The following is a 22,686-nucleotide window of genomic DNA, read 5'->3' as shown; positions in this document are numbered from 1 at the left end:
ATCAAGCAAGAAAAAGTGCAGGCGTCAAGAACGGGTGTCGTGTTAGATAATAACTGAAGTTAGCTTGCCTGAAAAATTCATGACATTTGGTAGCTGTATATTCCTAGTCGTATATTGAACATGTTGAAATATAGGCTTTTACAGAGTGTTGTGCGTGACTGTTGTCACGTGATGTTTTATACGGCTGATTGAGTAATCTTTTAATCCATAAATAGCCAATCAAATGCGTGTAAAATCATTGTCAATAATCTCACTGCATTAAGAAATTTTTGGGAAATTGATTTTGAAAAGGGACTACTTTGGGTGGGTAGCCAAAATTAAGTTATTCCAGTTGAAATCCATAACCCCCTATGGTGGACAAAAAATTGGCATGGGAAATCAATTTGGCGCTTTTCTCAAAAACTGCTCACCATTCTCAGGCACTTACCTTGGGGATAGAGTAGTAACCATGGTAACAAGAAAATCCACATCGAAACCACACCCATCCTGGTCAGTACATAGAAAATCATTCCATGATGCAGTCATGGTCCATGGCAAAGGCGATTCGACCTTTGTGGCATTAAACCCAGTTAACAGGAAATTAATCCAGTAAATCGATTCAGTAAAGCAAATAAGCTCATGCATTCGATCACTAACGGCAACAAGCTTCGGTCGATTACCCCAGCTGCAGCGTGTGTAAACTCTAATTTGCATAGAGGCTGTACGTGAAATTATTGATTGGCTCCAAACAAAGGATTTGAACCGGTGCACGTAATCATGGCGCAGTGCAGTCCATTCAATCAAATGTTGTCATCAACCTATTTGATCGCAGTGCATTGTTATGTGTGTGAGACGAACTGTCGCGGTTGATTGCAATCAAACAAACAATGTCTTATGTATTACTTTGTTCCGTGATGAAAATCGTGATGTTTTATTCAATCACTCTTGAAAATGTATTTCTTTTGTAGGCCTATTACTTTGTTTTGTGATGAAAATCGTGATGTTTTATTTCATCACGCTCTAAACAATAATTATAGTTACATGCATTTCAAGAAAAAAATCTTATTAAAACGGTAGGCCCTATGTTGTTTAGAAAAAATGTAGAAAGTGATGATGATGATGATGTCGATGATGATGATGATGATGATGATGATGATGATGATGATGATGTCTCCAAAAGTATCCCGGTTTGTTTTTCTTGCCCTAAATCGTGCGTATCTATTAATAAGGCACTTCAATAATCAATAATCAGTCACGTGACGGCCTCCACTAACTAGCTACTAACTTGGGTTTATGGGCGCTGATATTTCATGTTCACTGTCACTTATTTATCAGAAAAGTGCGACCATTTGTCAATCACCTACAGTACCCAATTTCGGCATACTATATCAGAAACTCATCATGATGATTGCCAGAGAATAGTTAAAATGTAGCTTGTACCGTTTTTTCTGGCATCCTTCAGAAGTGAGCGGTCCGATACCAATATTTTCGGTCAAATCTCCATTCAATTAACACGGGGAGTTGGCTAGCTATGCCTTGCCCTCACTCATATTTGACAAAAGTGCGACTATTTCTGAACATCTAACCTAGCTGTAATTTTAGGTCATGTTAGAGAAATATATTTGCTAGAAGTTTGGAGAATACCTAACATATTGGCTGGTTATTTTTCACACAGTGATGTTAACTAGCCAAGTGCCCATTCTTCCAACGTAGATCATTTGTAGGGTCACGCGTCAATGGTGAGAGCACTGTGTATTGTGTATAGGAAAACGGACAGTAACTGCAGTATGCATCGAACTTCACTCATCAAAAGAGTGTTCTAAATACTCATTCATACCCAGAACTCTCACAGATTGGAACAATTTGCCCCAGCACATCATCAGCATAGAAGATCTCAAAGCATTTAAACATCAACTGCAGAACCACATCCAGTAAATCTCAGTAAAAAGCATCAAAGCACTAACACAGACACATTTCCGCCCGCCTTTCTCCACCTGGAGTGTTGAGCCGGAAGAAGTATGTAACGTTACGCTCGACTGTTATCATTTTTCGATCATTTAATATGATTGAGTCGCGATGCACAATGGTCGCGATGCTTGCACTGGAGGAGAAACTTGACATTTCTGATATCATATTGTATCGAGCTTTAAAGGGGCATTTCGTGATCCACAACCTCATCCCCCCACTTTTCTCATTTTTATATCACTGGAAACCTCTGGCTACATAATGTTTATGTACAAAATATTTCTTGCAGATTAATTCGTTTAGCAAAGATATCGTGAAATTTGAATTTCGTTCTGGTGCACCAGAACGAAATTACAACGTATTGTCTATGGAGGAGTGTAATACACATAATCATGCATAACTCGCAAACGCAATATCGGAATCAACTGAAATTTTGGGAATATACTTTTTTCGTGGATATGTACTGAAAAATGTCATAAAAAGAGGATGCTAGGATCACGAAATACTCCTTTAATACTTTAATATAAAAGGTGAGGTCGCTCTTTATTTCCGTGTACCGTACCATATCTAGGGCGTATGTCTCCCCTATGCACAATTGTCCTTGATAGCTCTTTCTCAACTCAAAGATTATGTGTAAAAGGTGAAAATCGGACGGTGGCAAATGAGGTCTGAAATTAGGACGTAATTTGTAACAATTGGGACAAAAAATTGACAAAATAATGGAGACGAAAATTTGGCTTTTCTTTCCTCCCACATACACCATCACATTAAAAGGCTGTGTACGAGGCTGGTCAAGAGTGTGTGATGGGAGCAGTCCGGGGGAGCAGGTGTGAGACAATCGATATCTGTGCGGTATAATTTCGGCGAGAGAATTTTGAATTTACCGTGTTGATAGCCATCTGTTTTTATTCGTTTTTATGGTCAATATGGGTTTCTTTGTTGTACACAATGTGGTGATTGCCGTAAATTTGTAATACTTTTTCTGATAACAAAACAGTATACATGTACGTTCTGTGCATTGAGAGTGTTGACAGTCCATTCTCTCAAAGCTGGCAATATTCATATCATGACATCACTGTAGTTTCTAGGTCAAATCTGTCTCGTTCGAAGGAACTCACCGCTTACAGTTGGTTTTTGCGGAATGTCAATTTTAAACGACTTATTTTCTCAAAAAAGGAGTTATTTTCATTGTCCTCATAATATTAGCTTGCCAATGATATGATGTTGTCTGAGCAACTAAAAAACACTTTAAAATACTGCGACATTATGTGCCTGTGGCAGCGTGTATAGTGTGGCGTAACATGGTGATGGGTGTGTGTGGTGGGGTGCTTGTTTTAAGGTGCGCTTATCTGCATGATATAGTCGTTATACAGCACCTGTGCGAAGTGGAGGACTTGCATCTTATTTCTTGTTATTTTTCTATTAAGATTTAGATCGGGTGTGTTATAGTTTATAGATCCTCAAAGTGATATTTAGAAAAAAACGCTATCCCATTGCCCCTTGCCCCAGATCACAATAAGGCTATTGAACAGTGTATAGAATAAGCCGGTACCTGCTATTTAGTCACGCGATAAATGTATGAACACTTAGCAAAGTTCAGTCCACATTGCATTGACAACCTACATTGAGAGCCCTTGAAATAATGAAACCTAAGTATCGATAATGAACCAGAGCTACCCAGTTGATAACACATGTGCCACGTGTTGTTAGTATGAAGTATTGCAATGGAATTTTACCAGCAAAATACGGATTTATACTAACGCAAGATACCAATTATAAGAAAAATAGCAACCACAGTGCAACGCTTGTGTTTTCGTGACGAGGCGGTGAGTAGTTAATATTATAATCAAGGAATTTATGCTCAAAATTCCATAACATTAATTCTGCAGATATGAGATATAACAGCAGAACACAGTTGACGATTTGAACAGGATGTATGCACTGAACAAATTTGGTTTTTTTCGCTGACGGAGTGGATGTAGAAGTCTTTTTCGTTAAAAAAAAAAGTGGGACATTTTGTAAATTTTGATGGACAAAATAGCAACTAGAAATAGACGTTTGCAAGCTTGTAAAATCAAGTCGAATTGTCTGTGTTGACGAGATTCATAAGGCATATGCCGTTCTCTAAAGTTGGAAGTAAGTAGCTTAATTATTTAATGAGAGTGTTCAACATACCAAGGCGAGGTTACGGAGAAATCGCCGCCAGGGAAATTTATGAAATCTTGGCTGCAAACAAAGAGTGCGTGAGCTAAAATGCAATATCGAATATTCAAGCCTATTTACATAATTTTCTAAGACCTTATATAAGTGATCATGCTAAAAGTTTGGTCATTGATATACACCATCAATTTTGAACCTGTGATCAATATTTTTAGGCAAACATTCACAGCAATGATTCCTCTCATTTCTGGGCAATTAAAACAAATCCATGTCTAATATTTATTGGTCGAAGCAGCCAAAAATCGATTTTCATTATATAAATCAATATATTACTGAAAAAAAGCACTCTGATGTTTTGTAAAAGTTGATTGTACAAATCACATACTTTGAAACGTGCTTGATTTATTGTTGTTTATAAGTTTTGTACAAAAGTGTTGTTGTTTCAGCTCTCTTTACAACATAACTCAAGAACCACAGAACCTACAAAAGTATATCTGTGATATTTGAATTCTTCTACACACTCGCTATGAAATTATCAATGCAACTTTTGCCAAAGCTCACTACCATTCGCAAGATGCTGTGAACAACCAAATCGCAACAGTTTTAAATATTTGCTAACCTTAACATACGCAATGATGAATATTTTAGGGATGAGAGAACATTATTACAAGAATAAGGTGGACAAATATAAATGTGATTTAATACATATTATTATTAACAGCATTGATCGATTATCCGTCTGAACAGCATAAACACAGCCGCTTTGTAATATAGGGGAGGGGTGAAATGGCATCGGGTGAATGTACACGGAGGCGAAGTCTACAGCGGTGTTAATCGCGTTCTGATTGGTCCAAATACAGAGATGTGTCGAAGGTGTGTCTGGCCTCACTATCTATGTCTGTCAGTCAATTAATTTATTGTTGTTTATGAGTTATGTACGTTTTGCAAAGGCGATAATGGTTTTCAACCATCTTTGCAACATAACTCAAGAACCACATGACCTACAAAAGTATATCTCTTCCCCCCTGAATTGTTTTATTTTCCCCCTCTCCCACCAAGAAAGCAGGCTACCCCCTGCATTAAAGAAGCCATCTTGGAGCGTATTGAGCAACCATCACTATACAAGAGAGGGGGACTCGACTTTACCTTATCTCATACATGGGAACGGCCTATCAAAACGATACCTACAGTCAGTCTACTCTGACGTACAAAGTACCGACGCGGACGCACCATTGTGCCGACTTTGAAGGCACGCCGATACCTCAGCAGAGACGCAGCACTGCGCACTGTTTACGTGCTGTATACGCGAGCGTTGTCGCTTTGTACATCAGAGTGGACAAACTGTAGCCGTCTATCTTGTGATCAGTTCAATCCAGCGGGTCAGTTGCCTGATGAAGTCTGTTGGTTTCAGACGCAACATATAAAGTTGAAAACAGTTCCAGTATTAGAATTATTTCCAATCTCTGTTTCCCACGGTTTAATACGACACTTTTGATATACAACACAAGAAAATTGTTATGAACTAATTGCTATGAATTACCGTCTCAAAACAAGAAAGCAGATAATAATAATAATCGTCGATACCAAATTAATAAAGAGACATGTCAATATGGCAAACCCGATTTATCAGTTTAGCAAGATCTTTCCAAATAAGACGAGCATTATTTATCTCCTCGTCAAAACTCTTCGAATTCTCCTCCACGTCTTGGCCTCCATCACTCATATCACCAAAAGCCACTGTTTTCTCTGAAGTATCACCAGACGTACGATTTACGAATTCTGCTCTGGTCCCGGGTCTGGTATTATTTGAAGGCTTTTGGCACCTTTTCACCAACTGATACGCCCAATTAGGAACATCAGAACTTTGTTGATGGTGAAAATACGCCACAACGACACCAGATACGACAGAGAGACAACTGGTAAAGATCATCGGTGTGAAGTAGTAAGCTGTGAACGCAAAAAAAGTCATGTATCCCCCACGCTTTAATCTAAACGTTGGTAAAATTGAACATTTATTTAAGGAGTGTGGAGCGTAATGACTGGATTGGTTTGAAGAAGCATCTAATGCTTGAGAATGGCGAGGTTTTTATATTTACAACTTTGGTGAGACAAAATGGCAAACAGTATATTTATATAGAGCAAGAATGTTTACGTCGCTATGTCAAAATATGAAATAAGGTTAAATACGGTTAGAGTTAGGGTTATGATAACGGGCAGGGTAAGGGTTAGATTCGACATAGCGAGTGTTATTCTAAATTGGACATAGCGAACCTTTTTTATATTCAACATTGGGACTGTTGCGGCGCAACAGAGCCGTGAAAAGCATTGACGTCATCAGTCACTACCAAACTTGGGATAAACCAAAGTATATATTAATACTGGTCCTTCGTTAAGCTGAATTTATACTCTATCGGTGAGCGAAGAGCGATTAGTTTCTAGCCAATGAGGTAGCGCACTTCTTGTTTCGTCGGGAAAAGCGCTAAATTTCAATAGCTCGGCGCTTAGCGATGGAGTATAATTTCAGCTTTATAAACTTACATATCAATGGTGACTTTTCAGAAACTGGTGGCATTGTAGTTGCGATTACTTGTTGAAACAAGACCAAAGCCACTACGTTCGTGATACTAACAGATACCTTCTCTCCGGATTCCGTCGGTAGAATGAAACTAAACACGTTGACCATTGACAGTAAAATGCACGGAATGATTACGGTTATCACGTGAAATAGTGGGCGACGTACTAACGTAATATTGACAGTCACTTGGCCATAGATGTACCCCGCTATGGATTCATTATTCGTATCATATGATACATTTACAAGATCCCATACACCATTGTTCAGGTAAGTCTCTTTCACGTTAGTCTCGTAAGGTAGAATATCTACGAATACTTCATCTATAGTGTACGCCACAGGTCCAAAAGTAAGCTTACATTGTTGAGTGTCGAAAGGAAAAAATCGAGCATCAATTTGACACGAGATAGTGAATGTCACTGATATCGTCCAATATATTTCGCCGGAGTTGCGAACCCACGCACGACCCTTTCGTGGTATTTCAAATGATGGGCTTTGAAGAAATAGAACGAAATGAGTTAGGTACGTACAGACCACTGGTCTGTGGTTATGTATTCTAACTTGATGGGGGTGGTAAAAGTGGTATTAAACGTCATTCTAGGGCAAATGGTTCAAAAGTTTAATTTTCAAGATGGCGTCCAGCGGCCATTTTGGATTTATCCTAATTATCATAGTTGTTCAAACTTGCGACTTTGGCAATTACTTCCGGCCATTGTGACCGCGCTGGAGTGCGCTGTGTACTCTCTTCAACAGGTCCGATTTGCTAAACTTGCGATACCTTTATTTGGTGACCTCAATTCCATGAGCCAAGTTGGTGTGATTTATTCATAACCAATCAATACGTTGCCTCCCGTTGTTGAGAGCAAGCCAACAAAATTCGATATAGGTTTGCGTTACTAAACAAAAACCGTGAATTTAGTGTCACCCCAAGGCCTCTGCGGTTATTTCGGGCTATGTCATTGTCGCGCGCTGCATTCAACCCAACAGCTCTGCGTGCTCCTTTAATTTGTAACTTTTACAATGCACCAAGTTTCATAATCAATCTTCTGCCAATTTAGAGGTTTTGGTAGCAAATGTAGTATGAAATTACTCCATATTCCAGAAAAATACAGCATTAATTTTTTGGGATTAAAAAACATTATCCTGTTTACCAAATGAAACATAGCTAAATCCTAATACTTTAGTTAGTCCTTGTGGGAAGCGGACAAAATCATCAACAAAATCCAAACCAGAGCAAATAGACTCTCTTCAATATCAGACCAACACAAATCGGCCATATCAGATCATGTCACCGCAACAAACCACGTTACAGACTTGGAGGGAACAAAACTCCTCCACCGAGAAGACGAAAGATATCCCAGATGGATAAGGGAATCCATATGGATTCGTCGCAGGGGAGACAAAGCAATGAACAACCAAGGGGCGCAGCATTCAACCTCAGTCACAGTTATGACCATTTGATCCAGAACAATTCTAGAAACACTACATCTAGAAACACCACCAGTGTTGCTGGATCAAGTCATCACTCATGATTAGGAAACCAGACAAGAAGGTTTCGAAACGTCGCGTCTCCATTAAATGTGAGTACTTTGTACATGGACATGCTTTATAGAACTTCGCTACAAATTAAAAATGCAACACAAGAAGTTAGCTTAAATAAAGCGCAAGCACTATCACCGAGTATTGTGGTATTAAAATAAACATACAATTGGATGTCGTCGGTATAAATATGAAGCTGGATGCCAAATTGACGAATGATGATGGCAAGAGGTTGAGAATACATTGTGAATATCTTAGGGCCGATTATAGAGCCCTGAGGTACTCCAAACTTGAGATAGTGCCTTCAGACATATTACCACCAACACATACCAACACAACAAAATTGCGATAAGTCATATAAGATTGAAACCACTCGAATGCTGTGCCTTTGATACGAAAGTCACATTCAAGTCTGTTAAACAAAATCGTGTGATCAATGGTATCAAAGGCAGCAGAAAGATCGATCATGAATAAGAAAACAGCTTGGTTCTCATCAATGGCTGTCATGATGTCGTTTTTGACAACGAGCAAAGCAGTCTATGTTCAGTTAGGACTAAATGAATGATTGGGATTGAGCTATGTTTCATTTGGCAGAACTTTTTTGTGTTGTGTAACTTGTGTTTATACGCTGTATAATTATTTTCCATACCTTTGATCGATTTTGATATCTGGGTACCAGATATCAGATATTGGTACATGTATGCCTTTAACGGTTGGGTACTCTGTAGTGTTCCAACGTAGATACTCGTCATGCCATCGCTAGAAAATGAATGTCAAATTATTACAGATTATTATTTTTTCGTATTATGCAGATAGAGATAAAGAATACAAGCTTGCGTCTGATGTCACCGCAAACGATTTCTTTACTACGAGTTGTCATGCGTATCATCAGCGTGCCTTATGGTTAATTTTGCACCTTCAAACAATAGAAATCGTCCCCGAGAACACGTTTCAAAGGTTAGCTCTTAGTAATAGGAATTTTCCCGAACCATCGTTTCAACATATACAATGCCTAGAAAAATTGATTGTTCGCCATTTTCTGCGATTCCTCTTTTCTAGCCTTTTCTGATTAAGGCACCAGATGAAACAACCTTTTCCTTACATGCTTACCAATCAAGTGTCATGGGGACTTAAATATGGAAGAAAAGTGTTTTTTCTGTATTTTTACAAAAATATAATAGTTTGCACTATCTACAATGTATAGTTATCAAGATAGACGATAACAAAGGTCTAACCCCGGGGGTCTAACACTACAGGTTGCCATTTGTAACTCATCAACTAGACATCTGAGCTAATGTAAACCATTACGTTTTTGAATTCTTTTTGGTAGGCAAACAATTTGCAACAGCTTTCACAAAAATCGGAGCAACTTTAATTTTGACCTCTATGCAAATTGGAAATTGAGCCTTGACCTGTTGCGGCACATGAACCAAAGGTCGTATTGAGAATAAAATACGAATTTGCGATCATTGCATCTAGACGAACAATTTGGTATAGACGAATCTCACGAGCCAAGTCATGGTCAGGATTTGGTCGGCCATTACTGGGTCCCCGCTGCACCAAACTGGTGTTTTGACTGCTCAATGTGCAATAAAAGCCGCCTAACGCCTATAGAAAAATGCACGGACGAGGAGGGCTAATAGAATAATATATACAGTAGAGATATTTCCGCAGGTAATCCCGTCGCATCTATTCATACATAGCCCTTTTGTTCGCAACCACTAGACATCCATTTGAAGTAACGTTTGATATGGTGTATGACCTTGTAACGCACGTAAAAGGCAATTGACCATGTAGAAGCTGTGTGTTTTGCCGAAGGGAATTCTATTGTGTTGTAAACTTTCATCATTATTTTATCTACGTGTGTTTTCACCGCAGGTGTAAAACGGGTGATGGAGTCAGGCCGAATCATTTCACGTTTTGGGTGCATTGTAGCCGACGGGGACCCAGTTATGGCTGCCAGTGAGGTGTAGGAATGCGTGAAATGAGATTCGTCTATACTTTGAAGTGATATTTGAACACTTTCAATTTTTGACCCCTGTATAACCCTATGGGGTCATTTTGGGGTCATTTATGTCAAAATTCTCTAGGGTGTCAGGGTGCCACCCGTCAGATTCTGAACCTTTTTGAAATATGGCGGGCCCACAAGGAGAGGGCGTACTTTGAAGTGAGTAATCTTTTGTCAGCTGAGAAGCATACAAAAGATTACTCACTTCAAAGTACGCGCCCTCTCCTTGTGCTTCAAAAAGGCTTATTAGTACGTCTCAGAGATATAGAAAACACAAAAAAACATTAGGTTTTTGGCTTAGGCACCAGACTACCAGCAAGAGGCCTCCACCAGTACGACGGCAACTTCGTGACCTCTTTTGTTCGATAGAAATTTTTTACGGGTTGGTGAACACGGGTTACGTAACTAAATGTTGAAAATTTGGCCGGCAAACATGTTTTAGCGAAATAGCTCCAGAAATGGGAGACACGGGTCGCTTTTTGCTTAAATTGCGTACCATGATCACGGATAAGATACCAAACATTTGAAAAAAAAAACAAAAAACGAGTAAAAGTTGAATAATATTGAAAATAAAGAAGCTTGAACATGTCCAAAGTGGCCGGGAAAATGAGAAAAATTGCATGTCACGATCACCAAAATGGTTATATCTACAACTATGAGCAAACGCCGGTCGTATGCTTTTCTGTAATGATAGATATTAACTAACTTGAGCTTGTATTAAATTTTCAGCGAAAATGATTGGTGGAATAATCTAGTCGTAGGTTGGAAAGTTACTCTCAAAACGGCCCGTGTCTCAATCGTGCGTGTCCCGTTAGTGACAAGTGTCACTAGCAAAATAGCAGCCGGCCTTGTCATTATATCAAATAATAATCGTCAGAATCGTCCAGTTGACTCCAGTGATATTTATTTATTCAAGCAAAATACTGCATTGACTTACAAAATATTGAAGTCAATATAAAAAGTAATATCATCTCATTTGACTGAACTTAAAAGCAGTTTTAAAAATATTATTGTTGATCGAGTCCCTGAATGAGAAATAAGATTGCAAACGATACGAGTATGGTACAGTAGGTTGTGATGGTCTAGTGGTTGACGCCGTGGTTTGAAGTGCGAGAGGTTGAAGGTTCGAATCCTACAGCATTTCGATTTTTTTTCTCGCTTGTTCTGTTAGGCCAATGGTGTATGTGTGTAGGCCCGTCAGTATTATGATCAATTGAAAATATTTCTATGCGACACGTTTGCAATGTTTTTCTTTATGCGTAGGCCTACATATTAAAAAATAAGATAGCGTCAGCCATAATTTACGAATTTCAAACCTGATATTTTGGCATAATATTATTTGTAATTTTCACTGTTCTTACACCCTACCCAGACATACACATAATTGGAATCAGCGTTTCGTTGTCTAGAGTAGCTTTAATTATCTTCAATAGAACACCATAAGCGGTCAAGATAAAAAAAAATGCTTTCTTTTATTTTACCTCATTTTTTCTGCTTCAAATGATCAGAAACCCTTCCTGAAAGTTGTTTACTACTATCATAAATATTTTCAAAAAAAACAAAAAACGCTATGGTAGGGTTCGAACTTCCAACCTCTCGCACTTCAGGCACGGCCTTAGCCACTAGACCATCACAACCTGCTAACATATTCTCGTACCGTTTGCAATCTAATTTCTAATTCAGTGTCTCGTTCAACAATAATCTTTTATAAACTGTTTGTAAGTTCAGTCAAATGGCTTGAAATTACGTTTTATATTGATTTCGATATTTAATAAGACAGGGCAGTATTTTGTATGAATAAATTAATATCACTGTAGTCAACTGGACGATCCTGACAATTATTAATCGATTATATGGACAAGGCCGGCTGTTAATTTTCCTGCTGGACACTGGTCACTAATGGTCACGCACGATTGCGAGGGGAAGCCGTTTTGAAAGCAACTTTCCAACCTACGACTCGATTATTCCACCAATCATTTTCGCTGAAAATTTAATACAAGCTCAAGTTAGCTAATATCTATCATTACAGAAAAGCATACGACCGGCGCGCGGCGTTGGCTCATAGTTGCAGATATAACCATTTTGGTGATCGTGACATGCATTTTTTCTCATTTTTTAGGCCACTTCGCGCACAATAAACATTCATTTTCTCCACAATAATTGGACTTTTACACGTTACTGTTTGCCTTATACTCATGTTTCATATCTTATCTATGGGCTCAATATGGAAATGAAGGGAGAAACGACCTGTGTATTCCATTTTTTTGATGTTTTCTGAAAAACTGTATTTGCCACCTGATTTTCAACATTACGTTACGTAACAGCAGAGGTCACGCCGGTAAAAATTACCGGAAGTGAGCTAAGTTGCTGTCGTACTGCCACGGAGTAATTCGCATGATAATACAAAAAAAGTTTAAAAAACAGGTGATATGTATGAATGGTTGTGGCTGTCATTTCAATTGTTATACCGTTCCAGTTAGTGGATACCCGATTGGATAGGGTCTACAGGTGATGATTGTCCAGACTGAGAGAAGATCTATTATTTCTCATCTTCTCTTGTGGCACGAAATCACTCCTCTTTTCGCCAAACTGCAAGTGTTTCTAGAATGCTGTTAATATTAGAAAATGTTTAATGCTGATTTATTGCACATTCTAGGGAAGCCTGGTTACCTTTTAACGACGGTTTTCAGAACACGTAGGCTCGGCTTATATAAATATATACATTCCTTGCGTATTTATTTATTTATTTATTACTTTATTTATTTAGTTTATATTTTCCTATAAAAAATCCTAGTGCTGCCACTGAAAGCATGTAATATACCTGGAACATTCGTACACATTGCACTAAATGGATTGATTCAAAAAGTTTATGGTACCCGACGTTCTATTGCTTTTTATAAAAAAATATCGCGGAAAAAGACAAAAATTGAAAGGATATGTGGTTTCAAATTGAACTTTGGAATTTGAAAAGTATAAATCACGTTGGGTCTAAGGCTGTACTAACACTTCTCTTTGATGACTTTGACCACAATTTTTTATTTATTTATTTTTTCATATATAGGGAATGTTGTATGTATGTATCTATCTATCTATCTATCTATCTATCTATCTATCTATCTATCTATGTATCATGTGTAAAGGCTCCGTCAGTTTTGATCCAAATGTCGCCAAACTCATACGGGAGATCGAGGAACTTACCGAGACGGTTATGCAAAAATTTGGTTGGAAACGGTCAAGAATTGGCTGCAAAAACAGTGAAAATACGGGTAAAAACGGGGTTTTTGTTATAAAAATTGTTGCCAGACTACGCGTCACTGCAGCTGGCCGGCAGTGCGTCGGCGCCGCGTGCGTAATGCGCACTACGCCAATGCGCGAGTAAACGGTGCAGAGCCACGCGACTTGCGAGCCAGAGACCAGTGGACATGATAATACGAAAAGATGGAAAAATAAAGGAAAAAAAGGTACACGGACGGGTCACGGGATCATGATAGCGGATGAACACGTACGCAGACACGCTATGAGAGGACGTAATAAATACGGGAAAAAGATGTGTGTTGTATAAACAACATGAAGCGCTACTATAAAGAAAAAGATAATTAAAATTAGGACAAAAAAGGTACGAGTAATACATAATAGGCCAACGGGTTAAAGTAACTAAATGAAACGGGAACGAAACAAAGAAGGAAAGAAACTAATCAGGAAATGTAAGAATTAAATAAAAAACATGGAAACGGGAAATCACAAGCAGCAAATAAAAAAAGAAGCTAAAAGAGGAAATGTAAGAAAGAACAGATTTAGAAAATAATGGGAACGGGGTTAAATAAATAAACCACATGGAAACGGAAAATCACAAGCTAAGCAGAATAAACTAAAAAAGAAAATGTAAGAAGAGACAGATTTAGATAAATAAAATGTACCTTTTCAATGATTCTACCTGTTCAGTAACTCTTCCTGTTATAGTAAACGCTCCCATTTACTCATCTAGCGGGGACCCGCGCGAAGCGCGGGTATCCCGCTAGTCTTTAAAAACAATAATCTAAGCTAATTGAACAGACAGTAGTCACCAGCTAGAAGCTCACACAGCTCTTATGATGCTATGCACTCAACCGTGTAGTGCATACACAGACTGCGTAGAGTCAAGTCATTGCTTTCTTGGACGAATTTGTGTGCTCAGGTGTATCGAGATGGAAACTGTGCATAGATTAGATTAGAGTTTCCGTTTTCTAAAAGGCAAATTCCGTTTTGTGAAAACAGAAAACTTTGGTCTCTAGCATAGATGCGTTTATAAGAGAATCGTTTTGTAGCCAAACCTTTCCATATGAAATTCAGTTGAATTCGTATTTAGTAGCCAGGTATGATCTTGGATGTTAATTTATCCGAAATTAGACCAAGCTAGGTCAAAGTTATTCAGTGGGTAATGTAGCTAAGGTTTCAATGTTTGAAAATTAATGGACTATACTGTCGAAACGCTCAAAACGCTCATTCCAGATCCCTTAAGGGAATGTTCATAAATACCCTGGTGGGGATTGAAAAAATTTTGTTCTGATTTAACATGTTTAATGAGCCATATTTTGTAACACGGACTACGAAGAAGGGTGGGTGGGGGTTGTTGCGACTCCCTTCTCAATTTTCAATTATAAACGTCATATACTGTTATTTGGTACTAATTTATAGCTATGGGTCTCCTCTCTCCAGTGATACTATAATAAGTTTAAACATTCCCCACATAATGTCTCTATGACGTCATAATGTGAGGGCGCCCATGCAAATTTGGGAAATTCTGGCTATGTACAAAATTTAGCAACATTGATATTCGGCTACAAATGGGTAAAAATTTCAACTTGGTCCGATTAAAAAAAAATGGTGTCAAATTGTCCGTTCAGCTGACACAAATCATAAAAAGGATATTTTTGCACTGAGATAGAGATAGAGGTTAAAATTGTCAAATGCCATTGGCTGGCACAGGGTCCTGTTGAGCGTTGACTTCCATTCTAAATAACAAGTAAAGAGTACACTTTAGATGGTAAGTACTGTACTGCTTCTTGATTTTATGTCAAGAACTTGCCACCAATTTGGGCAAAATCGGAGCAAGTTGAAGTTTTCACCTCTGTACAACCAAAAATGTGCTGTTTTTACCCAAAATTGAGGGGTTTTTTTTGTAGATTAACTCTGTGACGATAGGTCGTAGATAGCACAAACTATACATTTTTGAGATCCTTGTGACCAGACAAATAATTTGGTGTACCTGTCGACAAGATTGGAGCATTTCAAATTTTTACCCCTGTGTGATCTTTCGTGACCTCTAACGGTCACTAGGGGTCAAAACCAAAATGCCTCCACATCTTAAAATAAACCTTGGACCGTGCACTTTATGTTTGGAAACTCCCTTGCTTTTATCACAAAGTGCATAATTGTACCAAATTTGGGAGCTTAGCAGCTAAGCTATGAGTGCTATTGTAGACATTCCCTTGGAAACATGAAAATATACATAATTATCTAAAAGCTCTTTATATTAAGAGAGAGTTATAGCATCGACCATGAATTAGTACAGTACATTTTAATTTACTATGTAAATATTTTTAAATTAGTATACTAGTTTTAATAAATCTTTAATATATAATTAATTAGTATGCTGATGACATTGTATTTTTTGCTAATAATCTTTTAGAATTACAGAATATTATACCATACAAATCATACTTATAGGTTAAAGCCATATTATAACATTTCCATATGAACAAGAATTGATGCGTCTAATGCGCGGGGTTCGTATATAAGACGCATCAACATCTCTATGGAGCAAATCACACATTATGGCTTTAACCTGTGTAATTTTATTTGACTTACCAGATCCAAATATCCAGCTACTGTAACTGTCTGCTGTCGCTCATTCTATTTGGAACAAATTGCAAATGAAAAAAAAACAGAGAAAAAGATGAAATAAAATTGCAATTTTGTACCAATGATTTTCACCAATTTTTGTTACTTTTTCGACAGTGTCATTAAGTATATTAAAGAACTATATGATGTATCTTTCGAGTCCGGAGTCCAAAATTTTTTTGTCGGACTCGACTCGATCGGACTCGGATACAAAATAACTCGGCTTGGACTTGGGACATAAAAGGACTTGGACTCGAAGCCGAATTAAGTCCGAGTCCAGTCCAATTTATATATCTATGTAAATTGTGAGATTATTAGCTAAAATGTCAAAATAGATCTTAAACTATTAAGGGGGTACTACACCCCTGCCCAATTTTGTGCCTATTTTTGCATTTTTCTTAAAAATTATAGCACATTGGGGACAAGTAAGATATGTATATTATACTATAAACTACTGCTCTGGAAATTTTATTTCAGCACAGACAACAGTTGTGGAGTTACAGTCAAAAATGAGGGAAAACCAATATTTGATCAATAAATCAATAATTACTTGCTCTGAGTTGCTGAATTTTCAGTACAGTAGTTGTAGTCCTTGCCCCTATAATATACATATCTTACTTGTCACCAATGTGCTATAATTGTTGAGAAAAATGCAAAAGTAGGCACAAAATTGGCCAGGGGTGTAGTACCCCCTTAAGAACAATTTGAACCAAAATTTGGTGTCTTCACTTATTTGCCCATTTCCCGACCATCTTGGGCGATGCAATCTTCGGAGTGATGTTTTTGACCCAACTTCTGTACACCAACAGAGGGCGCACCAGCGCCCATAAGTGGATCACCATGAACAGAGACGAATGGACCCATTACCTTAGTCATGTGTACGATCCACTTCTGGACGCTGGTGAACCCTCTGTTGGTGTAGGGAAGTTGGATCAAAAACATCTGAAAATGGTCATCGCCCAAGATGGTCGAAACTGTCAGGTCAGTAAAACATAATTGGTTTTGACAAGATCATATTATGTATATTTAGAGTTTCTACAGACCTGACGGACCTCTACAAGAAAATATCAAATATGTTAGATAGCTCCCGGAGATGGTTCCTTGCTTGTCTTCAGAAATCAATATTTCCTCCAGAATGTCTTTTGTTTTCTATTGAAATTTGTCATGTTTAATCGCCTTGGCGACACTATGCTCATTTTATGAGAGCATGTCACATTGAATTTTATTTCTAGGTTTATTTCGAGGGGCGAGTAGCACAAAGACGGAACTTCATTTTGGCCATTCTGAGAAAAATGAGTTTAAAGATAATGGCCCACATTGACTTATGTAGTTCAGTTTATGTTACACTGGCCATTGATGTCAATGAGGTGCTAAATGGAGTAAAATACTTCTATTATGTATTTATTTGAAAGTGCTCATGTATCTGAAAATTTTGATATCAAAATCTCATTTTCGCAAAAATTGGAGTTGCGTCTTTGTATCACCGACCCCTCGATTTATACTTACAAGCTCAAGCACATGATGTACATACAGGAACATTTCGACTTTCATTGTCGAGTTCAAATCATAGACAGGACGACAATAGGTTGCTCCATAATCTTTCAGTATCTGTTCAGCAACAATTTTGTGATCACCCTTAGGCCGGGTCAAATATGCACCTGCAGAAAAAGAATAAGATACTTCAGTAACAGGAAGTTTTGTCAAACTCTCCCCGCCCCTCCATGTACCAGTTTCTCAGTTTCACTGTCAGACATGTCCTCTTTTCTATTTGCGGATGCCCTCTTGTAATTTGGGCTCAAACAGACGAGGCAATCTTTTGATATGTCACGGCTGCCCGCACGCCATGTACGTACTGTATTATGGACATCGCTTACGTGTTCGATTAATATTTTCATCGTAATAATAAAACGACGGTTCTGCGTTTTATTCAAAATCTTGGATTTTGAAAAAACTACAGCACCTAGAGTCTTGATTTTTGCAGGGTACTTAAGAACATAACAATAGTGTAAAAAATAGAATTTCGAACAATATTGAGGGCGTCCTCATCAGTAAATGTTATAATATGGCTTTTATTTGTAATCTGCAAATATCAAACATGACCAAGCATTAGCCTGGCTTGAACATTTTTTTTAGCCTGGGCCCATCAGGACACAAGCGTATCTCCGCATGGAGCCAACATTTAAACAATCAAATACTAAACCAACAACTAAAAGTAAGGTCTAAAACGAATAATAATTAATAATATAATAATAATAAGCATCATTTTATATTTTAACGCCTTTTCATGTACAAAGCAGTAAAATGAGGTGATATTACTTTTTATAATTGACTTCAATATTTTGTAAAAGAAGGCAGTGTTATGCATTAATAAATAAATAGCACTAGACGATTATTAATCAAGATATGGACAGGGCCGGCTACTAATTTGAGCTAATTATCCTGGTGACACTGGTCACCAATGGTCACGCATGATTACGACACGAGGCCTCTTTGAAAGCAACTTTTCAACCTACATCTCGATTATTACACCAATCATTTTCGCTAAATATTTAATACACGCTGAAGATAGTTAATGTCTTTCATTACAGAAATGCATTTAGTCCGCATTTGCTCAGTCACAATCGTAGATATGGTAAATTCCAAGCAACCTCGCCCAAATGGTCAAAATTTAAAAATCAACTCAAGTATGTGATTTTGGTCTCATATTGTAGCTAAAAAGCAGTATTTTCTGAAAACGTACTTTTTTCTGAGGAAATGGTGTTCATTGTTAGAAAAACATCCCAATTTGCATAAATTTGCATATAAAAGCAGCAAACTAAAAACACAGCAACTGCTCTGTACTGTAAAAGTTTGGAAACAAATTATGCCTGTGAATATAAAGTTTATAAGTAACTCAAAGTATAAACACCAGAAATTTTCATATTTTATAACGTGTAGCTTCGCCAGCATTGTTTGAATACCAATTTTACGATTAAAAACATGGTTCAAATGCGCGCGATTGGTCGAGTAATATACAATAAACTCTCTTGATTTTCAGTTGATCTTCATCTTAAATTAGAAATACAGCGTAATATTTTATCCATAAATAGATAGCCAATCAAATGCGTGTATAAATCATTGTCAATAATCTCACAGCATTTTTAAGATATTTTGGGGAAAACTGATTTTGAAAAGGGACTACTTTGGGTATGTAGCAAAATTAAGCTATTCCAATTGAAATCCGTAAACCCCCTATGGAAGACCCGACCTTTATATCAACACAGGGGGAGTATATTCATTCATTCATTCATTCATATTTTATTTTGCCAATCACCAATCAGTAATACAATGTACAAATGTAATTCAATAATGATAAGCAGAAGCAATAATAGTGATAATGATAATAATATAAATCATGGTAATAAATAACTAATATAATAACAATAGTAACATTGAATCAACCTGAAAAAATAGGGTTAAATCAGGTGATTGACGAGGACCCTGCTAAACGCGGAGCGTGGGGGTGCAGGGCCCTCTTAAATAGTTACCAAACAGACAGACATACAGACAGACAGACAAACACAAAACAGATGATCCGATTTAACACGAGGATGATAGTTAAGATAGAAGGAATGAAGTTGAAGTAAAACTATGGCTCCTGAAGACTAAGGAAAAAAAAAAAAAAAATGGGCTGAACTAAAGTACAAAAGAAGAACGAAATGTATCGTGAAGGTATTAGATGCCCTCTGTGTAACCACAAATGATATATTTCTTAAAGTTGGATTTGAAGGTAGCAAGAGTCCGAGCCAATTTGAGAGAAGAAGGAGTTCTTTCCAAAGTATGGGACCTTGCGTTTTGGAAGAATTGTTTGCAAGGGCAGTGTTAGAAGGAAAGATAACATGTTCGTGAACATTCCTAGTATTGTAAGAGTGAGACAGAGTGAGAGTGTTGAAAAAGTTGTCAGGGACTAGATCCGGAGGAAGAAGGTCATTATGAAATTGATACATGAATGAAGCCAGTTGGAGTCTATAGAGATCACGAACTTTCAAAGTGCGTAGTAAAGAGAAGAGCGGGTCTGTATGGGCAAGCCAGAGGGAATTGGTACAGCTTCTGATCACTCTCTTTTGAAGAAGAAATGCAGAGTCTAAGTTGGCATTGTTAGGATCAGCCCACACGAGGGCCCCATAGGATAGATAGGGAAGAACCAGAGAGTTGTATAGAGTGTTAAGTGAACTAGAAGGAAGAAAATGGCGGACCTTTCGAATCACACCGTTGTATTTAGAAACAATCTTAGAGACATGTTGGGTATGTGAGTGCCATGAGAGATTATGATCTATTAATAGGCCTAGGAATTTAGTTGTATTAACATTTTCAATTGGGGTATCATCTATTTTAATATCATATTTAATATCAGGCTTATTACTATGTTTATTTTTAAATATAATATAATTAGTTTTCTTTATGTTTAGGGATAATTTATTCAGTTTAAACCAGTTTGATATTATTTTTTTTTCCCTATTTATGTTTTGTTGGAGTATCTGAGGGTCAGAGTGAGTAAATAAAATGTTGGTGTCATCTGCAAATAAAATGAAGTGAGGAGTGGAAGTAGTGCAGGGGAGGTCGTTGATATAAAGTAAGAAGAGTAGAGGACCCAAGATAGATCCCTGGGGCACACCACAGGTTACATTAATGGATTTAGAAAGTATATTTCAAGTCGAGTCACACATTCAGGTAACTCCACTTGAAATTCCTCTCTTGAATGTCAAATCGTTAAAATATGCGTAAAGTTATGTATTTTTTTGGGTCGAGTTACTTTAAACCCTTTATGTGTATTCTTGTATTTTGTATGTCCTTCTTCCGTTGTGTGGAGTTATTGGAATCTGTCGGCTTTTTTGAGAGTCTTCGTGTTTAATATGTGAATGGATGTTATGAGCTGTGATTAGTCTGATAGTTCAATTTAGATATTTATTATTGGTGCTGTGAGTTGCTTAATGGTGCGTGTATCTGCATTTTGAACGTCTTCTTTTTTTAATTTGCTACTTTTTTACGTTTTTAATGTCCAATTATTTATTCAATTTATTAGTGGTGCTATAACCAGCTTAATGGTATGTGTAAAATGCATTAGGAAGGGTTATCGGTTAGTTTGTCATTTAATGTTAATTTTAATGTTCTTCTTAACTTTTAACATTATCTATTTTACATTGGCGTAGATCCCGGGGGTGGGGGATAAATCCCCCCAATATTTTGCCAGGGGGTGGTCCATAAATCATCCCCCTCCCCCATTGTTGACGCCTGTATGTGGGTTTCTGGCCAAATTAACCTCATATTTGGTCATTTTAACCCCCAAAGTGCAAATTTTTGCGCGATTCGCGCGAATTTATTCCACGTTTGCACCATATTTCTTCAGTTTAGCTTCAATATGGCAAAAATTTCGCACGATTCGCGCGCATTTGTACCATAAACTTATTGTCGCCAAAAGGGACTGCATTCACTATACTTTAAGAAATTTTTTCCACCTCATCCCCCCCAAAAAAAAAAGAAATCTACGTCACTGCTATTTTAAAATATATATATATAAAATAATAATAACAACAAATACGTTAGAATACACTGCACACTGTAATTTGTGTGTAATTAAACATTAGATAGATATATATATATATTTTACACTATAGGTTGAGGATCAATGCAGAGCGAAGAAAAAAAATATAATTTAAGCAAACAGTTACTATAGTTTGATGCTTCTGGTGAGATTTCACAAGAAATTTGCAAAATTCAGTCTTACATTTCAACATCGATCTGAACCATTACCATGATTACAGGCTCTATCCTCTAGAACCTATTCACTATTTTATTTCAAATCGGGAAATTGGAATGATGTACCAAATAGTCCAATTTTAGTAATATTGTCTTGTATTATTTTTAATGCCTAAAACTATATCCCAAATTTTAGTCAAATTCAAAAGAAAAAGTCAAATTTTGATCTTTTTTGATCCATATTTTTAAAAACGAAGAAAAAGTACTAACATTAGAGGAAACAGTTACTATAGTTAGATTCTTCTGGCGAGACGTCATAAGAAAATTCTCAAAATAAAATATTTTGATATTAATCCGCGTTGTTTTAAGGCCTGCCGATTACGAGCTGATCAAAGTATAATTTAGTTTTGTGCCTTCAGAACATAAATATTCAGTTTTCATCGATTTCGAATTTTAAGGTAAGTTGTTATGGTGGACAAAAAAAATGGCATGGGAAATCAATTTGGCGCTTTTCTCAAAAACTGCTCACCATTCTCAGGCACTTACCTTGGGGATAGAGTAGTAACCATGGTAACAAGAAAATCCACATCGAAACCACACCCATCCTGTTCAGTACATAGAAAATCATTCATCGAACTTCACTCATCAAAAGAGTGTTTCAAATACTCATTCATACCCAGAACTCTCACAGATTGGAACAATTTGCCCCATCACATCATCAGCATAGAAGATCCCAAAGCATTTAAACATCAACTGCAGAACCACTAAAAGCATCAAAGCACTAGCGCAGACACATTTCCGCCCGCCTTTCTCCACCTGGAGTGTTGAGTCGTAAAAAGAGGAAGAA

General features: G+C 37.3%; 1 protein-coding gene across 1 annotated transcript; it reads right to left on the bottom strand.

Moving 5' to 3' along the window:
- Nucleotides 1-4,756: 4,756 nt before the first annotated feature.
- Nucleotides 4,757-22,443, bottom strand: LOC140140408 (neuronal acetylcholine receptor subunit alpha-7-like). The gene is made up of 6 exons (XM_072162167.1): nucleotides 22,386-22,443; nucleotides 17,610-17,761; nucleotides 16,071-16,115; nucleotides 8,865-8,974; nucleotides 6,643-7,169; nucleotides 4,757-6,051 (listed from the first exon to the last, which is right to left on the bottom strand). The coding sequence occupies exons 1-6, from the start codon at nucleotides 22,441-22,443 to the stop codon at nucleotides 5,693-5,695; spliced, it is 1,251 nt and encodes a 416-aa protein (XP_072018268.1). The 3' UTR covers nucleotides 4,757-5,692.
- Between the last annotated feature and the right edge of the window lie 243 nt (nucleotides 22,444-22,686).

This window comes from Amphiura filiformis, chromosome 19 (assembly GCF_039555335.1).
Source record: "Amphiura filiformis chromosome 19, Afil_fr2py, whole genome shotgun sequence".
Taxonomy (NCBI): domain Eukaryota; kingdom Metazoa; phylum Echinodermata; class Ophiuroidea; order Amphilepidida; family Amphiuridae; genus Amphiura; species Amphiura filiformis.
Note: the sequence above shows the minus strand (reverse complement) of the source record. Positions and strands in the feature narration are given on the sequence as shown.

Bases quoted from the DNA above. Each gene is read 5' to 3' on its own strand.
- LOC140140408 (XM_072162167.1), bottom strand. From the start codon at position 22,443: ATGGGTGTGGTTTCGATGTGGATTTTCTTGTTACCATGGTTACTACTC. The intron at 16,116-17,609 runs GTAAGTATAAAT...TGTTCCAAATAG, and splicing joins TACATCATGTGCTTGAGCTT to AATGAGCGACAGCAGACAGT. The intron at 8,975-16,070 runs GTAAGTCAAATA...TTCATTTTCTAG, and splicing joins TAGCTGGATATTTGGATCTG to CGATGGCATGACGAGTATCT.